Here is a 22,717-nt window from a genome sequence, read left to right as displayed (position 1 = left end):
TCACATATTTATCAATTTTGAATCGAGTAACATGATTTGACTATAAAAGGCTTTCTAATATAAACTTTTAATTGATTTATTTGCAATTATTTTATGTCGTTTGTGGTATTTTATTATAAATGCGATTACCATTGATTAAAAAGGAAAAGCTTATTTATCGTAATCGGAAACTTTTAGTTCCAATTTTATCATTCTTTTTTGTGATTATACCACGTTGATGGATTATGACTTAACTGTAGATACAGAAATTTTAATAAAATATCCCGAAACCCCATGCGCTAAGATCACAGATGCCATAAGTAGCAATTTTTTACATTTTTTTTTTTTTAAGCTCGCTTTTCTATTAATAAACTCGTGAGAGCTGTTTACCTAGAACGATGGACGTAAACAAAATTTCCGCTTACATAAGCATTTATACTCATGAACAAATATCCATGACTTGGTTTTATCGAATTAACATCTCTCTCATTAACAGACATGGTAAAATAATTAATTTAGGTATAGGATCTTGTTATTCATTCATAAAATGAAATTCATTAAAAAAACAACAATAAGTTCATCCCTGCGTTGAACACAAATTAATTATACGATAATCTATTTCCGTATATGACTGTTTAATTTTTTTGAATCATTTTATGCAATAACCGAGATATATGTACCTATACATGACGGGGCACGCGATACAATTAAATAGTTCCGCTGAAGTGAATATGTATTCAACATTGTTTTTGTTGTAGTATCCTTAGTGAGTTCATAAATTCGCCTATTGGTACAATGATTTTTCATTTAGATCTACACTTTTACATATACAGCACTCGCCGTGATTGTTATTTTGAACTCCTGATTTTTTTGGCGATGTTACAGTCTCCCGTGACCCTGGCGATTATCTTGAATGTCGTATATCTAGTCTTATAGACGATAACTACTAATGAGATTCAATTCTATCAAAATTAATCTATACAAATAAATAAAATTGGAGTGTCTCTCTGTAACCTACACGGTACCTACATATACCAAAATAATATATTTTTTTTTTCAGTTTTTGTCTGTCTGTTTGTTTGTTCCGGCTAATCTTTGAAACGGCTTGACCGATTTTGACGGCACTTTCACTGGCAGGTATAGCTGATGTAATAAGGAGTAACTTATGCTACTTTTGTTTAAGAAATTTATTTATTTTATACCTCTGCGAACTGAACAATAACTTTTTTGTTAAATTCCACTAGTATAGACTTAATAATGTACTGATCCAATCTGCCTGTTAGAAATCGTCCAAAATGCATGAAAATCAATTGCGCGATAAATTAATTGCACTGTGCGCGAGTAGACATCGCTCTGGTGTAGTGATGAACCTCTTTATACACCACATTTTTATTTTTATTTTCAGGCTGCAGTATAAATAACCTATTAGGCGAACTTATAGCTGCTGTATGTTTCATACAAACTATCAACCCCAATTAAACTCCCTTGGCGGTGGAATATCGCAAAATCTGTTCTTAGCGGACGTCTACTAACTATAATCTACCTCCCTGCTAAATTTCATCTTTGTCCATCCTGGATGGATGGACCATCCAGCGGTTTTTGAGCTCTCGTAATGATGAGTCAGTGACCTTTCTCTTATATATATATAAATATAGATTACGATACATTATTTGGACACCTCCTCACCATCTATAGAGCATATATTTTAAATTTCAAGTCTCTTACTTCAAAAACATAAGACTTTCATACAAACTTCTGACACCCGTTTTATCCCCTTAGGGGGTCGATTTTCGTAAAACCAGTTCTTAGCGGATGTCTATAAGGAACCTACCTGCCAAATTTCAAGTTTGTAGTTGTTATAGTTTCAGAGATTTCGTGATGAGTGACCTTTCGCTTTTATCTTATACTATTAAACGAGCAATTCTTGTATATATATATATATATATATATATATAATCTGGATCTCGGAAACGGCTCCAACGATTTTCATAAAATTTAGTATATAGGGGTTTTCGGGGGAGATAAATCTATCTAGCTAGGATTCATTTTCAGAAAATGTCGTTTTATCCCTGTTTTTAGGGAGTGAAAAAAATATCGTTAGAAAACGAAGGTAAATTTCGCATTTGTCAATTTAGGTGCAATAGCTCGGTGGGAAATCGGTCGGCCGGGATCAACCGAGAAGATCATGGTTCAAATTCCCATATCCCTATTCAATTATTTTTTCTTTTTCTAATTGCACTCGTTATTTTTTATTTAAATAGGCTGTTCTTATTTTTTATTATTATGTCGGTAAAATCGAAAAATATTATTCATATTTTATCATTATTATTTTTTAATTATTTATTATTATTGATTTTTTATATTTTTTATTATTGTCGGTAAAAAAAATATTATTCATATTTTATAAATATGTAATTCGTATTTAAATATAATTTTCAAAAAAAAAATACGATTTGTTGAAGCGCCTGTCAGTTTTTGAGAAGCAATTACTATCAATCTTGTAATTGTGTATTTTTTATCAATTTTTAATTTATCGTTATTTTTTATTTTTATTTTGCGTTAATTCATTATTAATAATTGTGTTTGCAGGTAAACGAAAAAAAATCGACTTCAATTACATCGACAAGTATTACAATGTAGGTACACAAAAAAATAGTCAAGAAATACGTATTATCAAAGATTACTCCAAAAGTTGTAATCAGATCTCGATAAAATATGACCACATGATAAACATCAGCTTTCGATTAAGTTAAAAATCATCAAAATCAGTACACACAGTAGTATGTTAAGTATTATGTAGTTAATGTAAAGTTATGCGGATTTTCGAGAGTTTCCCTCGATTTCTCTAGGATCCCATCATCCTGGTTTCCTTATCATGCTACCACACCAGGGATATCTCCTTTCCACCAAAAAAAGAATTATCAAAATCTTTTCATAAACGACGAAGTTATCCCCGAACATATATTAAAATATATATAGATACTAGCGATCCGCTCCGGCTTCGCACGGGTATAAAATATAATTATAGCCTATGTCATTCACTGAAAAAATGATTAAAATCGATCCAGTAGTTTTGATTTATTCATTACTGCCCGTGGCCCGCACGCATTAACTTTAGAGTAAAAGCCGGCCGGAACTGCCGCAAACGCTACGTACCGCAATTTTTAAATCTATAATATCTTCAAAAATATTCATTTAAATCATATGCTGTAAAGGGCCATATAGATCTATATTAAATCAACAATGTATTTAAGGTATTTAATTAGATAAGAATTAATGCTGTATTGGTTAAAATCGCTTTGAAAATTAGCCATTATTTGTCGTAAAAAGTAAATGACAAAAAAAATGTTATTGTGGGATATCCATAAGAGATAGACATATACCACAGCGGAGTTTCCCGTAGAACTTTTCAATGTGTATAATACTTAGTGCATTATTTTGATAAATCTCGTAGGGTTCAGGCTGCGTTTGCAATGTAAGCAGAAAAAATGTAATTATTTACGACATCACATTAGAAACCTCGAAAATGACAGTATTTCTCCACTATTTAATGGATGTTATTATATTAAAAAAAACCGCATCAAAATCCGTTGCGTAGTTTTAAAGATTTAAGCATATATAGGGACATAGGGACAGAGAAAGCGACTTTGTTTTATACTATGTAGTGATAGTGATGTAAGTATGTATGTTTATATCGCCACCGTCGGTGCAACAAAGTCAAAACAGCTCATTTCTTAATTTTACAGGAGAGGACTTTTTATTTTTATTTTTGCACTTTTACTTCCTCATTTCTGGATTACTATTTATAGTAGGTTTGAAATCTTTATAAAATTAATAGTTTACTTTCTTTGCTATAGTTTAAAAATCTTATATTAAATTATCAAAAAGTCCTAATAAAAGACATAACAAAAAAAGTGTCTTGAATTGTGACTATGTTGCACCGAAGGTGCGATATATACATATTGAGTTTTCTTCAGCCGAATTGAGTAACCTCCTCCCTTTTTGAAGTCGGTTAAAAAAGACTTCATCCAAACCGGCAGCGAATCATTTTAACTCTCTCTTCTACTACTAATCCTTCACGATTTACTAAAAATACCGAGCTTAGCTCGGTCACCCAGGTACTATATATTATAGATTATAGATAGATATATATAGATTTCGCAGTGGATTTGTAACAATCTTTATACTTTTACTTTTAATTTTGTAAAATCCTTCAAAAATTAAAATTAAAAATTTTCAATAGAGAAAACAATGTCATAAAAATCTAGTTTATTTTATTAAATCCTCCAAATACAGTCAAAAAATTTATATTTATAAATTGTAAGGTTTTATTTTTTTTTTTTTTTTTTTTTTCTTTTATTTAGGAACAAACAGTTGCATACAATGTAATAAAAATACATTTATGATAATAATTTTAAACCTATAGCTCCCTGAAATACCATACAAAATGAAAATAAAATAAAATATGAAACTTGTACAGCTAGATTGTTACATTTTTAAAAGAAGAAAATATTTTATTCATTCAATACTCTAATTAGATCTCTTTTAAAGATTTTTTTACTCATACCAAATATATCTATATCACTTAATCTATCATTATACAATTTACATGTACGTCGTATGAAACTATTGGCGGTGTAGCGTGCCCTACTTTTAGGTATTGTAAACAAATCCTTTTTGCGGACACTTCTTTCTTGCCTGCGAGGAATGCGGAAGTAGATATTAGAAAGCAGAAAAGGGGCATCAACCATATTATTCAGAATCTTAAATAGATAAATTGCATCGTTACAGTCTCGCCTTTCAGCAAGGCCTGACAACTTGTGTACTTTTAAAGAACTGCTATAGTCTATATAATTATTGCCAACTCTATACTCTAACGACTTAAGAAATTTCTTTTGCAATCTCTCTATTTTCTCTACATGTACTTTTTGATAAGGATTCCAGACGCAGCTAGCAAATTCTAAACGACTACGGACATAGCTGTTATATAGAATCTTATAGGTGAAAGCACTTTTAAATGGTTTACCCACACGCAAAATGAAACCTAAAAATTTATATGCCTTATTTAAAATATTTTCAATATGAGATATGTAACTTAATTTAGAATCTAAAATAACGCCAAGATCCCGGATTTCATTAACTTTTGACAAAACATTATCGCATAACTTATAATTTTTATGGATGGGATTTTTTTTACGAGTGTATGTTATTGCAAAGCACTTGTTTATGTTAAGGAAGAGATTATTATTATGGCAATAATCAACGAAACTATTGAGATCTTCCTGTAAAAGATCCGAATCATTGGTATCTTGAATAATCCTAAATATTTTAGTGTCGTCGGCATACATTAATACCCTAGAGTTACTGATTGAGTCAGAAAGATCATTAATATACAAGGTAAATAACAGCGGACCCAAATGCGAACCCTGTGGAACTCCAGAGGGTATATCCTTATACCGAGAACGATGACCCGATATTACAACAGCCTGACTACGATTTCTTATATAAGAAGATATCCAACGGAACAAATCTCCGTGGATTCCGAGATAGAAAAGCTTTGAAAGCAAAGTATTGTGACAGATTTTATCAAACGCTTTAGCAAAATCAGTGTAAATGGCATCAACCTGAAGATTTCGATCCATGGCTTCAGTTACCATTTCAGTAAATGATAATAAATTACTTTCAACGCCACGACCCCTGCAAAAACCATGCTGATCTATTGAAAGCACTCGTCGAACTGCATTGAACATCTTAGCAGCTATGATCTTTTCAAGTATTTTACCAAATTGACACAACTTAGATATAGGACGGTAATTGACAATATCTTGTGTTATACTGCCTTTTGGTATTGGTGTTATCCAAGCATTTTTCCATAAAGATGGAAAGCAACCCTCGCTCAAAGATCTCTTAAAAATAAGAGTAATTGGGAGAGTTAGTCCGGTGGAGCATTTACTAATAAGTAAAGGATGCACACGGTCAGGACCAGCACCTTTACTAACATCTACATTTTTCAACTCATTATACACTAGATCTTGGGTAATATCAAGTGAGCTTATTTCAATGACTGTGTTTTTAGTTGTATCTAGGCATACAGTTGAATTACCCAATGGCTTCTCAAAAACGGAATAGAAATGTTCATTAAAAAAATCGCATATCCGCTGTTCATCTGACGTCGTTACTCCCTTGTAAGTCATAGTCCGTGGCAGACCCTTAGAGGCTTTTATTGTTTTTATATATGACCAGAAGAAGTTAGGATGTGATTTAATTTTATTTTCTGCATAACTAACATAATCTGTAAAACATTTAATTTGCATAAATTTGGCACGTTTCCTTAAAATTTTAAAACTTTGATAATCAAGTGGATTTTTATAAATTTTCCATTTTTTGTGATATTTATTTTTTTCGTTTAAAAGTTTTCTAAGAGGTTTGTTGTGCCACATTGGAAAGGAACACGATTTGTTTATTAATTTACGAGGAACAAATTTAATAATTAAATCATCTAAAATGTCATAAAAAATCTTTACACAAGTTTCTACGTCAGACGAATCGAACAGTGTATGCCAATCAATATTTTTTAGTTGTGTGTTAATAGAGTCAAAATCACCAGCAGAAAAATTAAAAGTGTAAGAAGGTACTGATTTCAAAGGGGGTGTTAAATTATCTTGTATTTTATAAAACAAATACGAAAGTATAATTTGCGACCAAATATTTTTTTTAAATTCATAACTCCACTATAGTGCATTAACAATACGCAATAATAATTTAAAAAAAAAAAAAAACTAATTTACCTGGGGCGACAGTGTCGGTGATGTACGCGAATAAGTTGTCACACGTAGAGGAATGACGGGAAGATGACGATCTGGTGTCATCTAACACGATGTTGGTAAGTAGAGAGGCTGGACGCAGCAGCTCTCTCGGGAAATATACACTCCTCACCTGAAATATATCAATATTAAATAAAACCTAAAACCTGTATTAAATAAAACCTAAATTTATTTTTAAACTAGCGACCCGCTCCGGCTTCGCACGGGTATAAAATATAATTATAGCCTATGTCATTCACTGAAAAAATGATTAAAATCGATCCAGTAGTTTTGATTTATTCATTACTGCCCGTGACCCGCACGCGTTAACTTAGAGTAAAAGCCGGCCGGAACCGCCGCAAACGCTACGTACCGCGATTTTTAAATCTGTAATATCTTCGAAAATATTCATTTAAATCATTTGTTGTAAGGGCCATATAGATCTATATTAAATAAAAAATATATTTAAGGTATTTAATTGGATAAGGATTAATGCTGTATTGGTTAAAATCGCTTCGAAAATTAGCCATTATTTGTCGTAAAAAGTAAATGACAAAAAAATGTTATTGTGGGATATCCATAAGAGATAGGTATATGACATCGCGGAGTTTTCTGTAGACCTTTTCAATGTGTACAATAGTACATTATTTTGATAAATCTCGTAGGGTTCAGCCTGCGTTTGCAATTTAAGCGAAAAAAAATAATTATTTACGACATAACATTAGAAAACTCAAAAATAACAGTATTTCTCCACTATTTAATGGATGTTATTATACATATAAACGTTCCTCTTGAATCAATCTATCTATTAAAAAGAACCGCATCAAAATCCGTGGCGTAGTTTTAAAGATTTAAGCGTACATACATGTGCAGGGACAGAGAAAGCGACTTTGTTTTATACTATGTAGTGATTAAGCTAGCTGACCTTACAAACTTAATACCATGTTTGTGCAAAAAAAGATTATCAATTTAATACCGTCGTTTGGAAGTTATGCGCGTGCATAGATTTCGGCAGCGATTGAATTTTTTTTTTCCTTTTTTTATATTTTGTCATCAAACTACAAACTAGGGATTGCAATACGGTGTTGTTTTCAATCCAGCCGGATCCGTACCGGATTCATAAAAAAATATAAGTAAACCTAGTAATAATGAATATAAGTAGTAATGAAGTTTAAAAAAATCGACTTATTTTAGAACTACAAATGTAGCTGTGGGAAGAATCTCTCGACTTCTATTTAGATTCGTCATATTTAAGCCAGGTTCTATATTAAAAAAAAATTAAAACGCTCGCAAACGAAATAAAACCAACTTCAAATACGGTAGTAGGTAGTAGTAGACGAAAAAAATAGTGAAGTAAATGTGCGTTATCAAAGATTACTCAAAAAGTAGTCATCAGATGTCGATCAAATTCAAATCAGACTTTAAGATAAGTGTCAACTTTCTATCAAAGTAAGCATCGTCAAAATCGGTGTAACCAGTGAAAAGTTATGCGTTGTAATAGAATGTAGGTCGACGAAAAAATAGTCAAGTAAATACGCATTATTAGATTTAGCTCGAAACGTACTTATTAGATCGCAATTAATTAAATAGGATCACATGACATAAACCTTTCGATAAAAAAAAAACATCTAAATCGGTCCATCCAATCAAAAGTTCTGAGGTGTGTTTACATTTAAAAAAAATTCAAACGAATTGAGAACCTCCTCCTATTTTGGAAATCGGTAAAAAAATATAATATAGACAACATAATAATAGACATAGGGATAAAAAATATCCTTTTTATGAGAATCTTTGGCCCAGTTTATAGCAATCGAGAAGAGGTACGCAACAGACGTTCCAATGACCTTAAATAAGAAATTTCGTCACACGATAGCTAACGGTTTTTGAGTTACGCAACATAAATATATACAATATATTAAATAAGAACATGCGTAAATTGAATATAGCATGCGTAAACAAAATTAATTAACGTAAATTTGAAATAAATACTTCCGTTGATATCCGCAACTGCAATTTAACCCTATTATGATAATTTACCTATTAATTTTATGCGAGTGAAAACATGTACACATATATATTAAACACATATATATTAAACACATATATATTAAAAAATATATATATTAAACACAATTAAGTAAAAAAAGTCTACGGTTATAAAAAAATGTAGGAATATAAAAAAATTGAATTAAGTGGTTAAATAAGTAAGCCCAATTATGTAATTGTAATAAATTCTAAAATATTAAATGTCTAATAATGTTCATCTTAATTGATCTAATTTCTAGCGCCGACTTTAAAAGCGCATTAAATTCTTTTTTTTAAGTCTATAATTGAATCATATCCATCATATTAAATTATCTTTGTAATTACATAACAAGTGTAATATAGAATTACAACATATGATGCAAATGTGCGTATAATTTGCACATAAATAGTTTTTAGTTTTTTTAAATGATGACACTTTTGACATAAATATTAGTTTCATCTGTTTTATTCATCGTCATTAAAATCGATGCGGTTTAACGTTTTTAATTATTTATACAGCAAAAAGTTTTTGCATTATAAAGAATAATTTTACATAAATATAATTTTTTATAAAAAGAATGATACAACAGAGTATAATGAGAAAATTATAATATCAAGTTATAATAACTTAATCGAATAATCGAAATTACTTCTAACCTTAATTTACTTGTATTTAGGTAACAAATTATCTACGGCTGCATTTTTATAATGTTAGCACAAAGTGATGAAAGAGATACTAACGTCAGGATTATGCATTCGATATTATGTACTTTGAAGTATGCGTTTGTATTTGACTGCATTTTATTCAAACTTGCCATTATTATTATAGTTATAGTAGAAATATCTAGAAATTTAAAATAATAAAAAATCTCATATAATTAAGTCATCTTGTATATCTCACAATTTAGGTTTAAAGAACTTTATTTCTTAGGAACATTACAGTTCACTTATGAGTATTGTACATACAGATATTTTATTAAATATGTAACAAACAGTTCGACCGTATTTGTTTAAATAGGTAATGACTCAAAAAAGGGAAAGGTAGCAATAAAGAATCATGTTTATTTATTTGTTTACTACGAGTATTATAAATCTTAATGCGAACATGGTTTAGTTTGTGTTTTCGTTTGATTGAAGGTAGTTGATAAATTAATGTGCAAGTTTATGAGTAATTTTTTGTTGTGATTGTATTTTTGTTTTGGTTTATTTGTTATATTAATTCATTTATGTTTTATGTTTATTTATACATTATATTTCAAGTATATATTGTTTTAATTTTATTCATTTATTTTTTATGTTTATTTATACACATTATGTTTCAAGAATATATTGTTTTAATTTACTTTTGTATATAGAAAGGTTTTCACATATTTTTATTTCATTTGGTAGTTTATTGTACCTCATGACACCATCATATACCTAAAATGTTTCTTTTGCCGTACCCTGTGTGGTGTAATAAGTTTCAGTTTGTGTGTATTTCTTAAGTTGTGTATTTTTTATTTAATTCCTTGCCTCTGTAAAATAACATATACAAACGTTAGTTATAAGGATATTTTCAACGAAAAAAACTGAAAAGCCACGCTTTTATAGCTAATCGAAAATTAATAAACGTGGGGTGCATTTTACTATATTGTCATAACTTTTTACTACGTTTTTGTAACACTCCGCACATAGTTGCAAGTAGAATAATTATTACATTTAATATATCAAGCACCCCACGCTTTTTACCCTGAATTGAATTATTCTCTTAATAACTTAAATTTTATTATAATTTTATGTTGAAGTAATTAATTATGATTGATTGTTCGATCTTCTACTTCTGTAAAATAAACTCTTTGTAATTAAAAATTATTTTCTACTATTTAGTTCGATTAGGTAGCTAAGCGTAGTTTTTTTAGTTTTTATAAACTATAATTTATTTTTTATCTTTTAGTTCTATTTTTCAATTAATTATTTGCGGACATGTGATGGTTTTCCATTATTAATATAAACAATAAAAGAATAACAATTCCGCGCGGAGCGAAGTCACGAACTTACGCCACGCGAAGCGGGCGGGAAACAGCTTGTAAGGAATAAACAAGGTAAAAATGCAACAAGCCTTAAAAAGTATCTGCCTCCGTTGTGCTGTGCCGAGTGCCCGAGCGAAAGAGTAAGTCCGAAACTGCAGGCATGCGCAGATCGCGCGCTAGCTTTACCTCTTTTACTTCCTTACAGAGGATTCACGAGAGAATTTATTAATCCTGCTTCAGCCTGTAATATCCCACTACAGGGCAAAGGCCTCTTTCCGCGTGTAGGAGAAGGATCAGAGCTTAATCCACGCTGCTCCAATACGGGTTGGCGTATATATTCCCTACTATGAGTAACGATCGCTATTAGGTGTACATGATAACAACCGGGACCGACGGCTTAACGTGCACTCCGAGGTACAATGGGGAAACCCACGAGGATTGCACAAGCACCCAGACCACGGCAAACACCTGTATGACCAATACAAATGATTGTTATGTGCGGGGATCGAACCCGCAACCGCCAGCGCAACAGGTACAATCCATGGCTGTGACCGTTGCGCCAACGCGGCGTCATTATTATTCATTTATTAATGCTGGCGGTAAGGATATTAGGAAACTGTTATTGAATTATTGCATTGTCATCGGTCCTTGATACGTGTGCACAGTTTCAAATTAATAAAACTTCTGGAAATTGGTGAAAATTATGCTCAAAGGTTCCATTACATACATACATACAAGCTAATAGAAGCGTGGTAAAAATATTAGTATTTCTTAAGCGTTAAAATTATGATTTACTATTTTGAGTTAAAATATATATATATAGATATTAGATTAAATTTAATTTCGATCTGAGTAGGAAACAAAATATCACGGACATATGCGAACATTCAATTTTTCTCTGGTTTGACCTCCAACTACGTAATAGTATATTCGAAAGGGTGCGCCGGCGCCGTGCCGCGCGATTGTCTGCTCACAATACCTAGGTACAAGTACTGCTACATTAGACCACATTCCAAAATGTCGATTCGAAATTATGCACATTCTAGGAACGCCATTATATACAAACGGATAAAGAACTTAATACGTTCAATACTAAAATGTAATAGCTTGGTTTAGCTTGTACAGTAACACACGGGGCGGTGTATTATTAACACAAATTTTACAAAGTCGTTGGGGAATACTTAGTAAAACGATAAAAACAAGCAATTACTATGTTTGTATACAATAACCATGATAGAAACAATAGAGGTAATTATTAAAGATTTATGATTAGGCGCTTAGGCTTACACTACATGTGTAATTCTAGCAAGTTAATACTTCGTGACCATGACATGAAAGGAAATTGCAATAAGTATTTATTGTATAATTATTATAATTTTTAAGTTTTAATGTACTATATATTTTATAATTTAACCTTAACCACATTTTTATAGTATGCAATATAGTAAAATAGACGAAACCACAAATATTCGCTGCGTTAAAATTAATTATCCAGTTAAAATAACATTTTTATTAATTAGTTTTAACAAAAACAACTAAATTAATGTAAGTAGCAAGTAATTAATTTATATGTTATATTTTTTTATAAAATTGTGCAAGATGATATTACCTGTTTGCTGTTGGTATTATTAAACAAGAATTTTTTAATTTCTTTTAAATATTGTCATTACTTCTATTAACCTCGTTAAATAAATTTTAAAAGATCACTAACCTAAACTAAAGCTGTGGAGAAACCATAATTTAAAATATAAAAGTTCATAATTATGTATCCTCGTGCTACAACCGAGTTATTACATAATGAAACTGAATAAATTGACGTCTAAACATATGCTTAAGAAAAACTAATTTTCATATATCTAGAATAGTAACTGAAGCCGAAATATTTTTTGAAGACTATAACCAAACCAAACCAAAATCCTTCTATTAACATATGAATGCGGTAGTTATCAGTTTCCTGGAAGTATGGAACTTAAATCGGTTTAACGTTGTGTCTTTATGACTTAATATCGTGACAATTTTTATTACCTAGATACGTTATTCCAAATGCATGCGAACAAAATCGCTGGCATTTTTTTTAATAAAAAAATTATGTTTAAAATACACTCGCCGTCATTAGTTAAATAAACAAACTTAAAAAAAATAGGTAGGTAATATATAGTAAATACTGTATTTTTTGTGTGTATGAGATATCATAAATTTTTACTGCCTGGACCAATTTTGATGATTCTTTTGTAATTGTAAGCTAGTGCGTGTCATTTTGTCCCTTTTAAATTTAATTTGATGAGTACTCTTTTAATTATCCCTAATAAAGCGTATTTAATTGAACGTTTTACCGCCTACTTACGCCTATTGTTGATATAATTGAAGTCGGGTTTTTTTTTTCGTTTGCGAGCAAACACAATTATTTTACAATTAATTTTAATAAATGTAATACATATTTAAAAAACTATTCATTTTATTTTATTTTTATTTATATTCTTTATTGTACAATAAACACACTAATACAAGTGTGCACAAAATGCGGGCTTAATGTTAATACACTTTCTACCAGCCAACCTTGGTATGTGCAAGAAAGTATGGTATGAAAATAATACAAATAATATAATATAACATTACATACACAATACTAAAAATATAATATTACACTCAGATTAAGTCCAAAAATAGAACCCACAATACCTGCAGCAGATAGCAGGGTCACTGGAAACTATGTCAACGGGCTAGCCAATAAGTAGTCGTTAGGCATTAAAATAAGTCAAAATTACATAATCTTGTCGATTTATGTCGTCTAGGAACCAGATTAAATCTATAATTATATTTTTTTAATCTTTTATGAACAACTACGGACAAGTATATACAATAATTGCTTCACGCTCAATTAATGCTGATAGCGCCTGCTAAATTTAGAACATTTTACGGTATTGCGAACATGTACACAAAGTTATTTCACGTTTCAAATGAGATAATTATCTGAATCTATTTTCTATTTGACTAGCAGTTGCCCGCGCCTTCACTCGTGTAGAAATTAATAATACTTACAAAGACGGGTAAAAGTGGTGTATAATTTTATTATATTGCAATAATTTAGGACGTCTTCGTACATTTATGGTTCACCTTACACTACACTGTACTAGACCTACCAGACTGCTCACAGAGGTCGTTCTCGATGACGCTTCATGGAACAGTCGTACGAAAAACCGGCTTCATTTATTATTAGATTTTCTCAAGCCATTTTTAAGTCATTTCACTAATATGAACCAATCACCAATTTTACCATACAGAATTTTCGCAAACGCTATTTATATTATATGCAATAAAAGCGTAAAAATTATATTTCACGATTCTAAAATTTCTACCTAAGACACTACGAAAACACTTAAGATATATTGAGTTAAAATTTACATTAAGATGGGACTAATTATTTATCTGTTCATTTTTAATCAATACCTCGCCGGATCTTAGAATAAATGATAAAACAATAGACAACAACAATCAAAAAGCAGTTAAAAAAAATAAAAAGCAGTCCATAAATAAAGGAAATAAAATTTCATCTTTATGCGTCCTAGTCCATAGCTATCTTTGAGATTTCGTGATGAGTCAATGACTCAACGATTTTATATATGTACTAGCGGCCCCCTCCGGCTTCACACGGGTGCAATGCTGATACTAAATGTACTACAGAATGTCTTTATTTATAGTGTGAAGCTAGCTTATAGCATGGTTATTAACATAACAACAACAACATTCAAATATGCGTCGTTAGATTGCACGTTGTTACAGAATGCGTCGAAGAAATAAAAGTTCACTGCTCGTTCCCCGTAGGTGATAGCGTGATAATATGTAGCCTATATGTTGACCCGACTTCTTAATAATATTCGTGCCAAATTTGAAGTAAATCCATGCAGTACTTTTTGAGTTTATCCCGGACATACATACAGACAAACAGACAAAAATTCTAAAAACTATATTTTTGGCTTCAGTATCGATTGTAAATCACACTCAAAGTATTATTTTAAAATGTACAGTTTTGACTTTCCTACCATTTTATTATATGTATAGATATAGATAAATAAAAATTATATTAGAGACTAAAAATAAAATTCTATCAATCATACGAAATTTGAGATCAAATCAAGTCGAGTCTCTATATAAAATAAATTAATTTCAAAAGGTTAACAGGTTAAAGTTACATGATTTAAACGTATATATTTTAATATTTATTCTTGTAGAATACCTAATTAAATTAAGGGCCTCTTTTAAACCATGTCTATATTTGTAGATCTGTCTTAGATCCTTTTGTTCGTAAAAAAAATACTAAACAGGGTAACAAGTACAAATTAATTTCAATATTCACTTTATATATCATCAATTCATCTTCATCATCATCATCATTATTTCAGCCTATCGCAGTCCACTGCTGGGCATAGGCCTCCACAAGTCCGCGCCAAAAATGGTCACCACAAGGTTTTGCCCACAGTCAGTCACCACGATGGGCAAGCAGGTTGGTGACCACAAGGCTGACTTTGTCGCACCGAAGACGCTGTTGCCCGTCTTTGGCCTGTGTACTTCAAAGCTAGCAGTTGGATGGTTACCCCGCCATTGGTCAGCAAAGTGGTAGTGGAACTGTGCTATCCCTTAGTCACCTCTTACGACACCCACGAGAAGGGGAAGCTATAAGACACTATGAGAGTTCGAGTATATCGGTGATTAAATTGTTAAAGTAAAAAAAATAACACACACACACACATATATATATATAATTTATTATTATATAAATTTATATACTTCTTAAATTGTGAATTGTAAATATGTATAATATTTCAATAAATAAGTTACGTATAAAAAAATATTATATACCAATATTATATTCCCTAACTTTACAAAAAATCAGTTAAGTAGAAGGTAGTAGTAGTTAGATAGATAAGTAGATTAGTTAGAAGCATCAGTAGTTTAGGCATAAGATTTTATTTGGCACAAGGTTTACAACTGAACTTAAACTATTCCTTCTACAAAATCTAATTGATTATATATTTTTTTGTATATATGTATGACTTGTATTTGCTCTGTATAGTAACGATTCTTCTGTTTTAATTAAGTATATAGAATAACTCACTATATAGTTTTGTTATGACTTATGCGTCTATGGAACTTATGCACTATGGAAGTTTTACAATCACTTTTATTCGCATTGAGGATATCCTTTTCCATTGTTTTATAAAAACGAATTATTATTTTAATGCCTATGTTGCAACGTAATCACTCAATGAAATCACTCTCACGGGGTTAGTTAACATTGAAAAAATAAAAGTAGATCATTAAAAGTTTTAACATTTGATTTTGTAATGAAAGGTTCCATTTTATTATTTAGAAGATTAATTTTCTTTTAGAACAACTCATTTGCACGTTATACGTTTAGGTTTTCATAGTAGTTTATTGGTATTCGCAATTTAAAAAAATAAAATATTTAGATAATTGAAATAAAAATATACGACATTTTATATTATGTAGAATTGAGTTTATGTATACAATTTAAAGTTTAATTCATGAGATAATAAAGCAGAAACGTAATGATAATACGTCTTTTTTGACAATTTTGAGAAAGGCGTCTATGAAAAGAACTCCTGCTATCAGGTAGGACGTTTACAAACTTGCTAGTAACAAGTCTATTGGCTGTATAATTACATATACTTTTTGTTATTTTAATATATTATTTACTTCACTAACCTTGGTTTAGTTTAAATAAAACAAGCTGATCTAATAAAATAAAAGTACAACATAGCATCTTTTAACCGTAACAAATTTTAAGGTTAAAGCCTCGACTGCAAATTGTATCAATTATAAACATGTCATGAAGTAAACCCGCCAGTTCTAATATCAGGCCGCTCTTAAGCACGTGCACATTATATTGAATAATTCTCACAGTACGTTAATTGTAACGCTGTTATAACATAGCTATAAAAAGATCTCCATTCTTCTCTCCAAAAAACAAGAAATATCTGAGGGATTTGTATGTTGAATACGTGTTTCGTATTTTTCACATCCCCATATATTCAAAGTAAAATAATACACAGGTTTGTAATAATTACTCGATACGTTGTACGTGTTTATATTAATTAATGGATAATTATGTACAAATGCTAAGATTAAATGAAATCAGTATGTTTTGCTCGTATATTTGCGGTATCACATTGTTGCCGTATTGCGAAATGACAACGATGAATAAAAATTAATTGAATTAGCATATACGTTTAAATAATAACTGCATGAGTAGTTTCGGACAAGAAAATTATAATATTAGTGTCAGTTGACTTTGAGATTCCTTACGATAAACCGTTTTTTTTTTTATGTTTCAGTTGCATTTGTCCAAATAGTAAAAAATCGTTTTTTATTTTCTTAAAACGTTTATGTTTTTGTAAATGTATACACCATTCACTATACACTTTTTTATTATAATACCCGTACGAATACTCGCACTAAATAAGTATGATAATTATCCCTTTACAAAATTACAAAAAAGTATTTATACGTGAGTTGATTTGAAATTGAACAAAAAATTTACCGACCATCAATTATGTTGACGTTGTTTATAAATTAAAACCGTCATATTAATTTTATAAGTTAAAAAAAGCTATAATTTAAAAAAATAATAATTTACAAATAAAAAGCAATACCAATTTTTTTACTTTTTGTCGCCGGTAGAGCAAGCTATTATCTATAAAATGATATATAATTTATGTAAAATAATTGTGGGGCTTTTCTTAAAAAAGGAAGGCAACGTATTAATATAATATATCATTATTCATTACCATTAGATCTTAGATTATAGCTTCGTCTGAATTGATTGGATAACGTTATTATATCATCATTATTAAACATATCAATAGTTATGCTAACAAATACGACCTTGATAAATAGACCTAGTTATTGGACAATCGTTTCGTTAACGATTAGCAAAATAAAATTTTACTATATTATGCTAATGACACCTAGTACACATCTTAAAATCTTTATTTTAATAAAATGTTTCTTTTATTAGGATAACGATAATAAAACGACGAAACGACATAAACAAGTAAATTTAAAAGTAACGATACTTGAATGTTTCTATGAGTAATGGACACAATTAATTGATTCCTAATATATATTTTCAGAACGACAAATATTTACCCTAGCTTCCTTTTTCAGTTGAGGTGTCTTTAGAAGTCAAATTAAGTCAAGTCAGTTAAATATAATTACTTACCAAGCGATCGGTAGCCATGTCAAAGATTAGAATCTTAGGCGGGCAGACACGACGGAAGTCGTCAAGGCTTGTAATTACTCCAGCATCCAACACCCAGAGTCTGTTGCAGCGGTCAGCACGTATTCTGTACACGGAAATTAATCCTGTACAGTTGATGTCGCCACGGCCAGCGGTATGCCACGACCAGTCGGGATACGCCTACGAAAATTTAATTTCAATTAGTAACAAAATAATAAAACACTGATTTATTATATTTATATTACTCAACATGAATGCAAATTATAGATTTAGATTAGATTATGAGGCTTTATAAATTCTAGTTACGACCAATTCACGTCTGACATTATCTATGTGGATAGTTTCTGATTAGAAATTAAACTAAGGACTTTTTCCACCTCAACTGACAAAGAACAACTACTGGGGCCACGAGCTGTGTATAGAAATATCTAACTTATCAAAAAAAATTGATTGTGATAAAGAAAAATATATCACAAACTTTTACTAATATACCATTGTCCGTCAGATACCTTTTAACATTCGGCCCTAAGCAAATTATATGCTCACTAGTTTTTTAAAACGTTGATAAATATATTGCCTATCACACATGAGAGACAATACACGACACACATTATTCATGAACATTGGGTTTATTTTTTTCTCGTAGAATACAAATCAACACAGAACAAAGAAAAATCGATTGAAAGAATTTCAATAGCCGTGTGAACAGCTAAAATAAAAGCGGACTATTTTATATCGAATTACAAGAATAAATGTAAATGTATCCGAACTGAATATCGTTGGATAAATTCACATTTACTTGATTTCGAATTTCAAGTTGACAAATCACAAACAGATATTCAACCATCTATAAATAGAAAACAACTATTAACCGACTATAAAAAGGGAGGAGGTTCTCAATTCGACTGTGTATATATTAGGTATTTCTGTTACTTAAGAACTTTGACAGGGTTGACCGCTTTCGATGATTGACAATTTTATCGCTTTTGTCCACGTTTTCTATTACAACAAAAACAAATGTAGGTATGAAAGCCTTTATTTATTTAGTTTATTGCGTGTTTATTATGCTATATTATTATTTATCTGATATTTAAGAATCTGAATTCTTATTATGCACAATTAAAACTATGCAAAGAGTTAAGATCCGAGTATTTAAACTCCAGGGTATATAATATTATTCAGAGCGGCCTTTCATTAATAGCGAGTATCGCTAACTAAATCAGCACTGGAACCCACCAAGGCCAACCTTAGTTCCTGCCCTTCACGCTTTCTCATGACAATTGTGAGCTGCCTAGTTCGTGTGTAAAACAACCATGCGCCCACGCAACGAGGTCGCACACTGAGAATAATTGTGTAACCTACCCATAGCGAAGTGATAGGAATCATTTTAGATCAAAACACTGTTGTAATGTCATTAATGGAATTAAAATTAGCATAAGAACAACTTGCTTTTAAAAGTATAATCCGATTTATTGAGGATAAATAATTATAAAATAACCTCATTACAATAAAAATATTTAGTTCTTAGTTCTTTAGAATTGTAAATATGTATAATATTGTAAAATTTCGAAGTAAATGTTCTATTTATTAAAAAAAAGTACAGAAATATACGTATATAAATATTTATAAGTACATTATTTATGCAAAAAAAGAATAATATGTAGATTATACATAAATGCAGAGCAAACTTTGAATTTTAAGTATAAAAAAGTCCACTGCTGAAGTTTTAATGATCGCGTGAAGGAAGTTATGTATATAGAGATAAGAGGCCTTTGTCATGTCGTTAAAACAGTTGCCAGCAAATTTATGTAACAAAATTTGTGTTTAAGTTTTTACGGAATGTAGCAACAGTTATAAGTGTCAGTTTTCTTCATAAACAAAGATTATTATTGTGCCACAATTTAGACTTAATACCTATATATATATATAGATCAATTACAATACCTATGTAATGCTCCAAGGTCAATAGACTAAAAAAAACTGTCAAAACTACCTGCTAAACAAAAATTATCCTGATAATTAATATTCGCGATTCTATCAAAACCAATGTTAGATTTATATTTGGTATTACATTTATTACCTAAAAGTCCTACTAATATTAGAAGTGCGAAAGTTTGTGAGGATGTATGTATGTAACATATACATGTTTGTTAGTCTTTCACGCAAAATCAACAGGACCTATTTTAAGCTCCGTACGTTAATATCTGGAAATCTAAAATATCACGGGCTACTAATTTTCCCGACATTCCCAAGAGATCGAAAATTACGCGGGTGAAACGACGTGGCACAACTAGTAATTAATATTTTATAGCTTGTTGCCTTTTTTTACTTCATCTATGCTTGTTGCATAGAATATGACACGCCTCCGGCCCCCCACGGTCAACATTACACACGTGCCCATTATAATAACATAGGATTAGATTGCTAAATATTTATATAACAATTAAATAAATAGACAAAATAGTGAGTTAGTTTCAATATTTTTTCTAAAACAATATACGACAACACGATGTTTTAATAACTATTTATACATAAGTAACAAAGTAAATGCCTCCGAGTAACCGCATTATGGAACTAAAGTTGGGTAATACTGATCCTGTTTGGTAAAAATAGATACGTTTACCTTTAGTATTATTATCACGGCGTAAAATATTCGTTGTTCCTGCAAGCGTCGCTGGTTCGACGTTTACTATTTGACGTTGATTTAAAGATTATGACAAAATACAATTAACGATAACTCAAATTTGACAACAGTGTGTCGTATATAATGTAAGACGAATTATAATAATATTGGAAATGGTTTGCTTACAAACGCTTAAACTAAAACTCTAATCAAGAGAAAGTCTACAATTTGACTGATGTTTTCGCAAAACGCATTTCTAGTGCAATTAACGTTACGTTGACATCAACTGTGCTGTGTGGCTACGGCACTAAAGAATTTAGCCACCCCCTCTCTTCCCGTGGGTGTCGTAAGAGGCGACTAAGGGATAACAAGGTTCCACAACCACCTTGGAACTTAAGAAGCCGACCGATGGCGGGATAACCATCCAACTGCTGGCTTTGAAATACACAGGCCGAAGACGGGCAGCAGCGTCTTCGGTGCGACAAAGCCAGCCCTGCGGTCACCAACCCGCCTGCCCAGCGTGGTGACTATGGGCAAAACACATGAGTTCACGTTATTTTTGGCGTAAACTTGTGGAGGCCTATGTCCAGCAGTGGACTGTATAGGCTGTTATGATGACATCAACGATGAACGATTCTCGACCAAAAATCCTTTCTCAAATTTGGAATACAAGTCTTACAATTACATAAATAAAATTATCAATGTCAAGGACTTATAATTTTATAATATTATAATATCCATATAAACTTACTTAGCGTGTTATGATTAATTGATTGACTACTATATAAATTTCAATCGCATAGAATATAGAAACATGATAATTAAGAACAATGAAATAATATTGCACAATTACAGCCTGTATGTAAAAAATAAATTGATTTAGGCATGATAACATTAAGCTTACTGCGTAGTTTCTCCGTGCGAAATCGAATTTTACTAATCCTTTCTTAAGATTTCATGTAAATTGTTTATCACTATAACGAATTATTTTACTAATAATTTGATTGTTCAGTTTGAGGCTGGAACATCCTATAGTTGTGCATAGGCGTCTTACTTGATGTCTCTAGGAGAAGTGTCGAGCTTATTATCCACCATGCTTTTCTTCTAGCTGCTACACTTTTATAATCAATAATTAAAATATTTTAAAATCGTTTAGTTACCTGAAGAACAGGGCTGACACCAGGTGGCAAAGAACGTGGTATCCACGCCAATGTGGCTGGAACACCAGCACGGAGTCGTGGTATACCCAAGTATATTCTGTCCCAACCGACTTCTAACCCCGTTGGAACTGTATTTTCAGGCTGGAACTTCTCGAGCGGTACAGGATCTGGCGGGAAATCGAATTGCAGCAAGCTCCACTGGTTAACGACCTCCAGCGATGCACTCGCTACTGCGAGGTAGGTACATAGTATTAGTATTTGCAGTCCCATAATCTGAAAACGAAAACAAAAAATAAATTAATGCTATCGACGGATAAAATTTCACCCCTAAATGTTACACGTCAAGCCTGTCGTAACTAATGCAACTTTATTCTTTTTGGTTTGCTTCATTTCATTTTCACTACCTTTTGTTTGGCGTGTAATACAAATATTTTGGTAATATTCAGTCGACTGCTCTAAAGGCAACAAATGAAAGCAGAGCACTGTTAAATATGCCAACAGGCCACTCTACTACTACATTTTAATGCTACTATCAACTTTAGTACCTACGTACAGCAAAAGATCCACTTTAATATAAACTTTATTTACTTGTTGTAGCAACAATGTAGAATAAATAATTATTTCATTTTATTCATCCAGTATCAGTAATAATGTTAAAAAAACTTAAACGAACATATCAGTGTAAATTAAAACCTTTAAACCTCAATGCTTAAATCTAATTCGTCTACCGGTAGGTATATAAATAAAGCGTAATAAGTACATAATTTCTCTTAAACCTTGAAATTAAATTAAGTATACCTGCATTAGATATTATTACAGTAGTGCTATAATTTTTATAATATAGCTTATTTATTTATATA

At 30.9% G+C, this 22,717-nt stretch overlaps 1 protein-coding gene across 1 annotated transcript in view; it reads right to left on the bottom strand.

The window, feature by feature from the left end:
• Positions 1 to 22,160, bottom strand: part of LOC123657053 (protein yellow-like) — a 30,346-nt gene extending 8,186 nt beyond the window's left edge. The window contains exons 1-3 of the mRNA XM_045592651.1: positions 21,858 to 22,160; positions 18,057 to 18,254; positions 6,768 to 6,915 (exon numbers count right to left, since the gene is read on the bottom strand). Of these exons, the coding sequence (XP_045448607.1) occupies positions 6,768 to 6,915; positions 18,057 to 18,254; positions 21,858 to 22,127 (616 nt within the window). The 5' untranslated portion in view covers positions 22,128 to 22,160. The remainder of the gene's footprint in view (positions 1 to 6,767; positions 6,916 to 18,056; positions 18,255 to 21,857) is intronic.
• Between the last annotated feature and the right edge of the window lie 557 nt (positions 22,161 to 22,717).

The sequence above is a fragment of the Melitaea cinxia genome, chromosome 10, assembly GCF_905220565.1.
Source record: "Melitaea cinxia chromosome 10, ilMelCinx1.1, whole genome shotgun sequence".
Taxonomy (NCBI): domain Eukaryota; kingdom Metazoa; phylum Arthropoda; class Insecta; order Lepidoptera; family Nymphalidae; genus Melitaea; species Melitaea cinxia.
The sequence above is the reverse complement of the archived record's forward strand: the minus strand, read 5'-3'. Positions and strand labels throughout refer to the sequence as shown.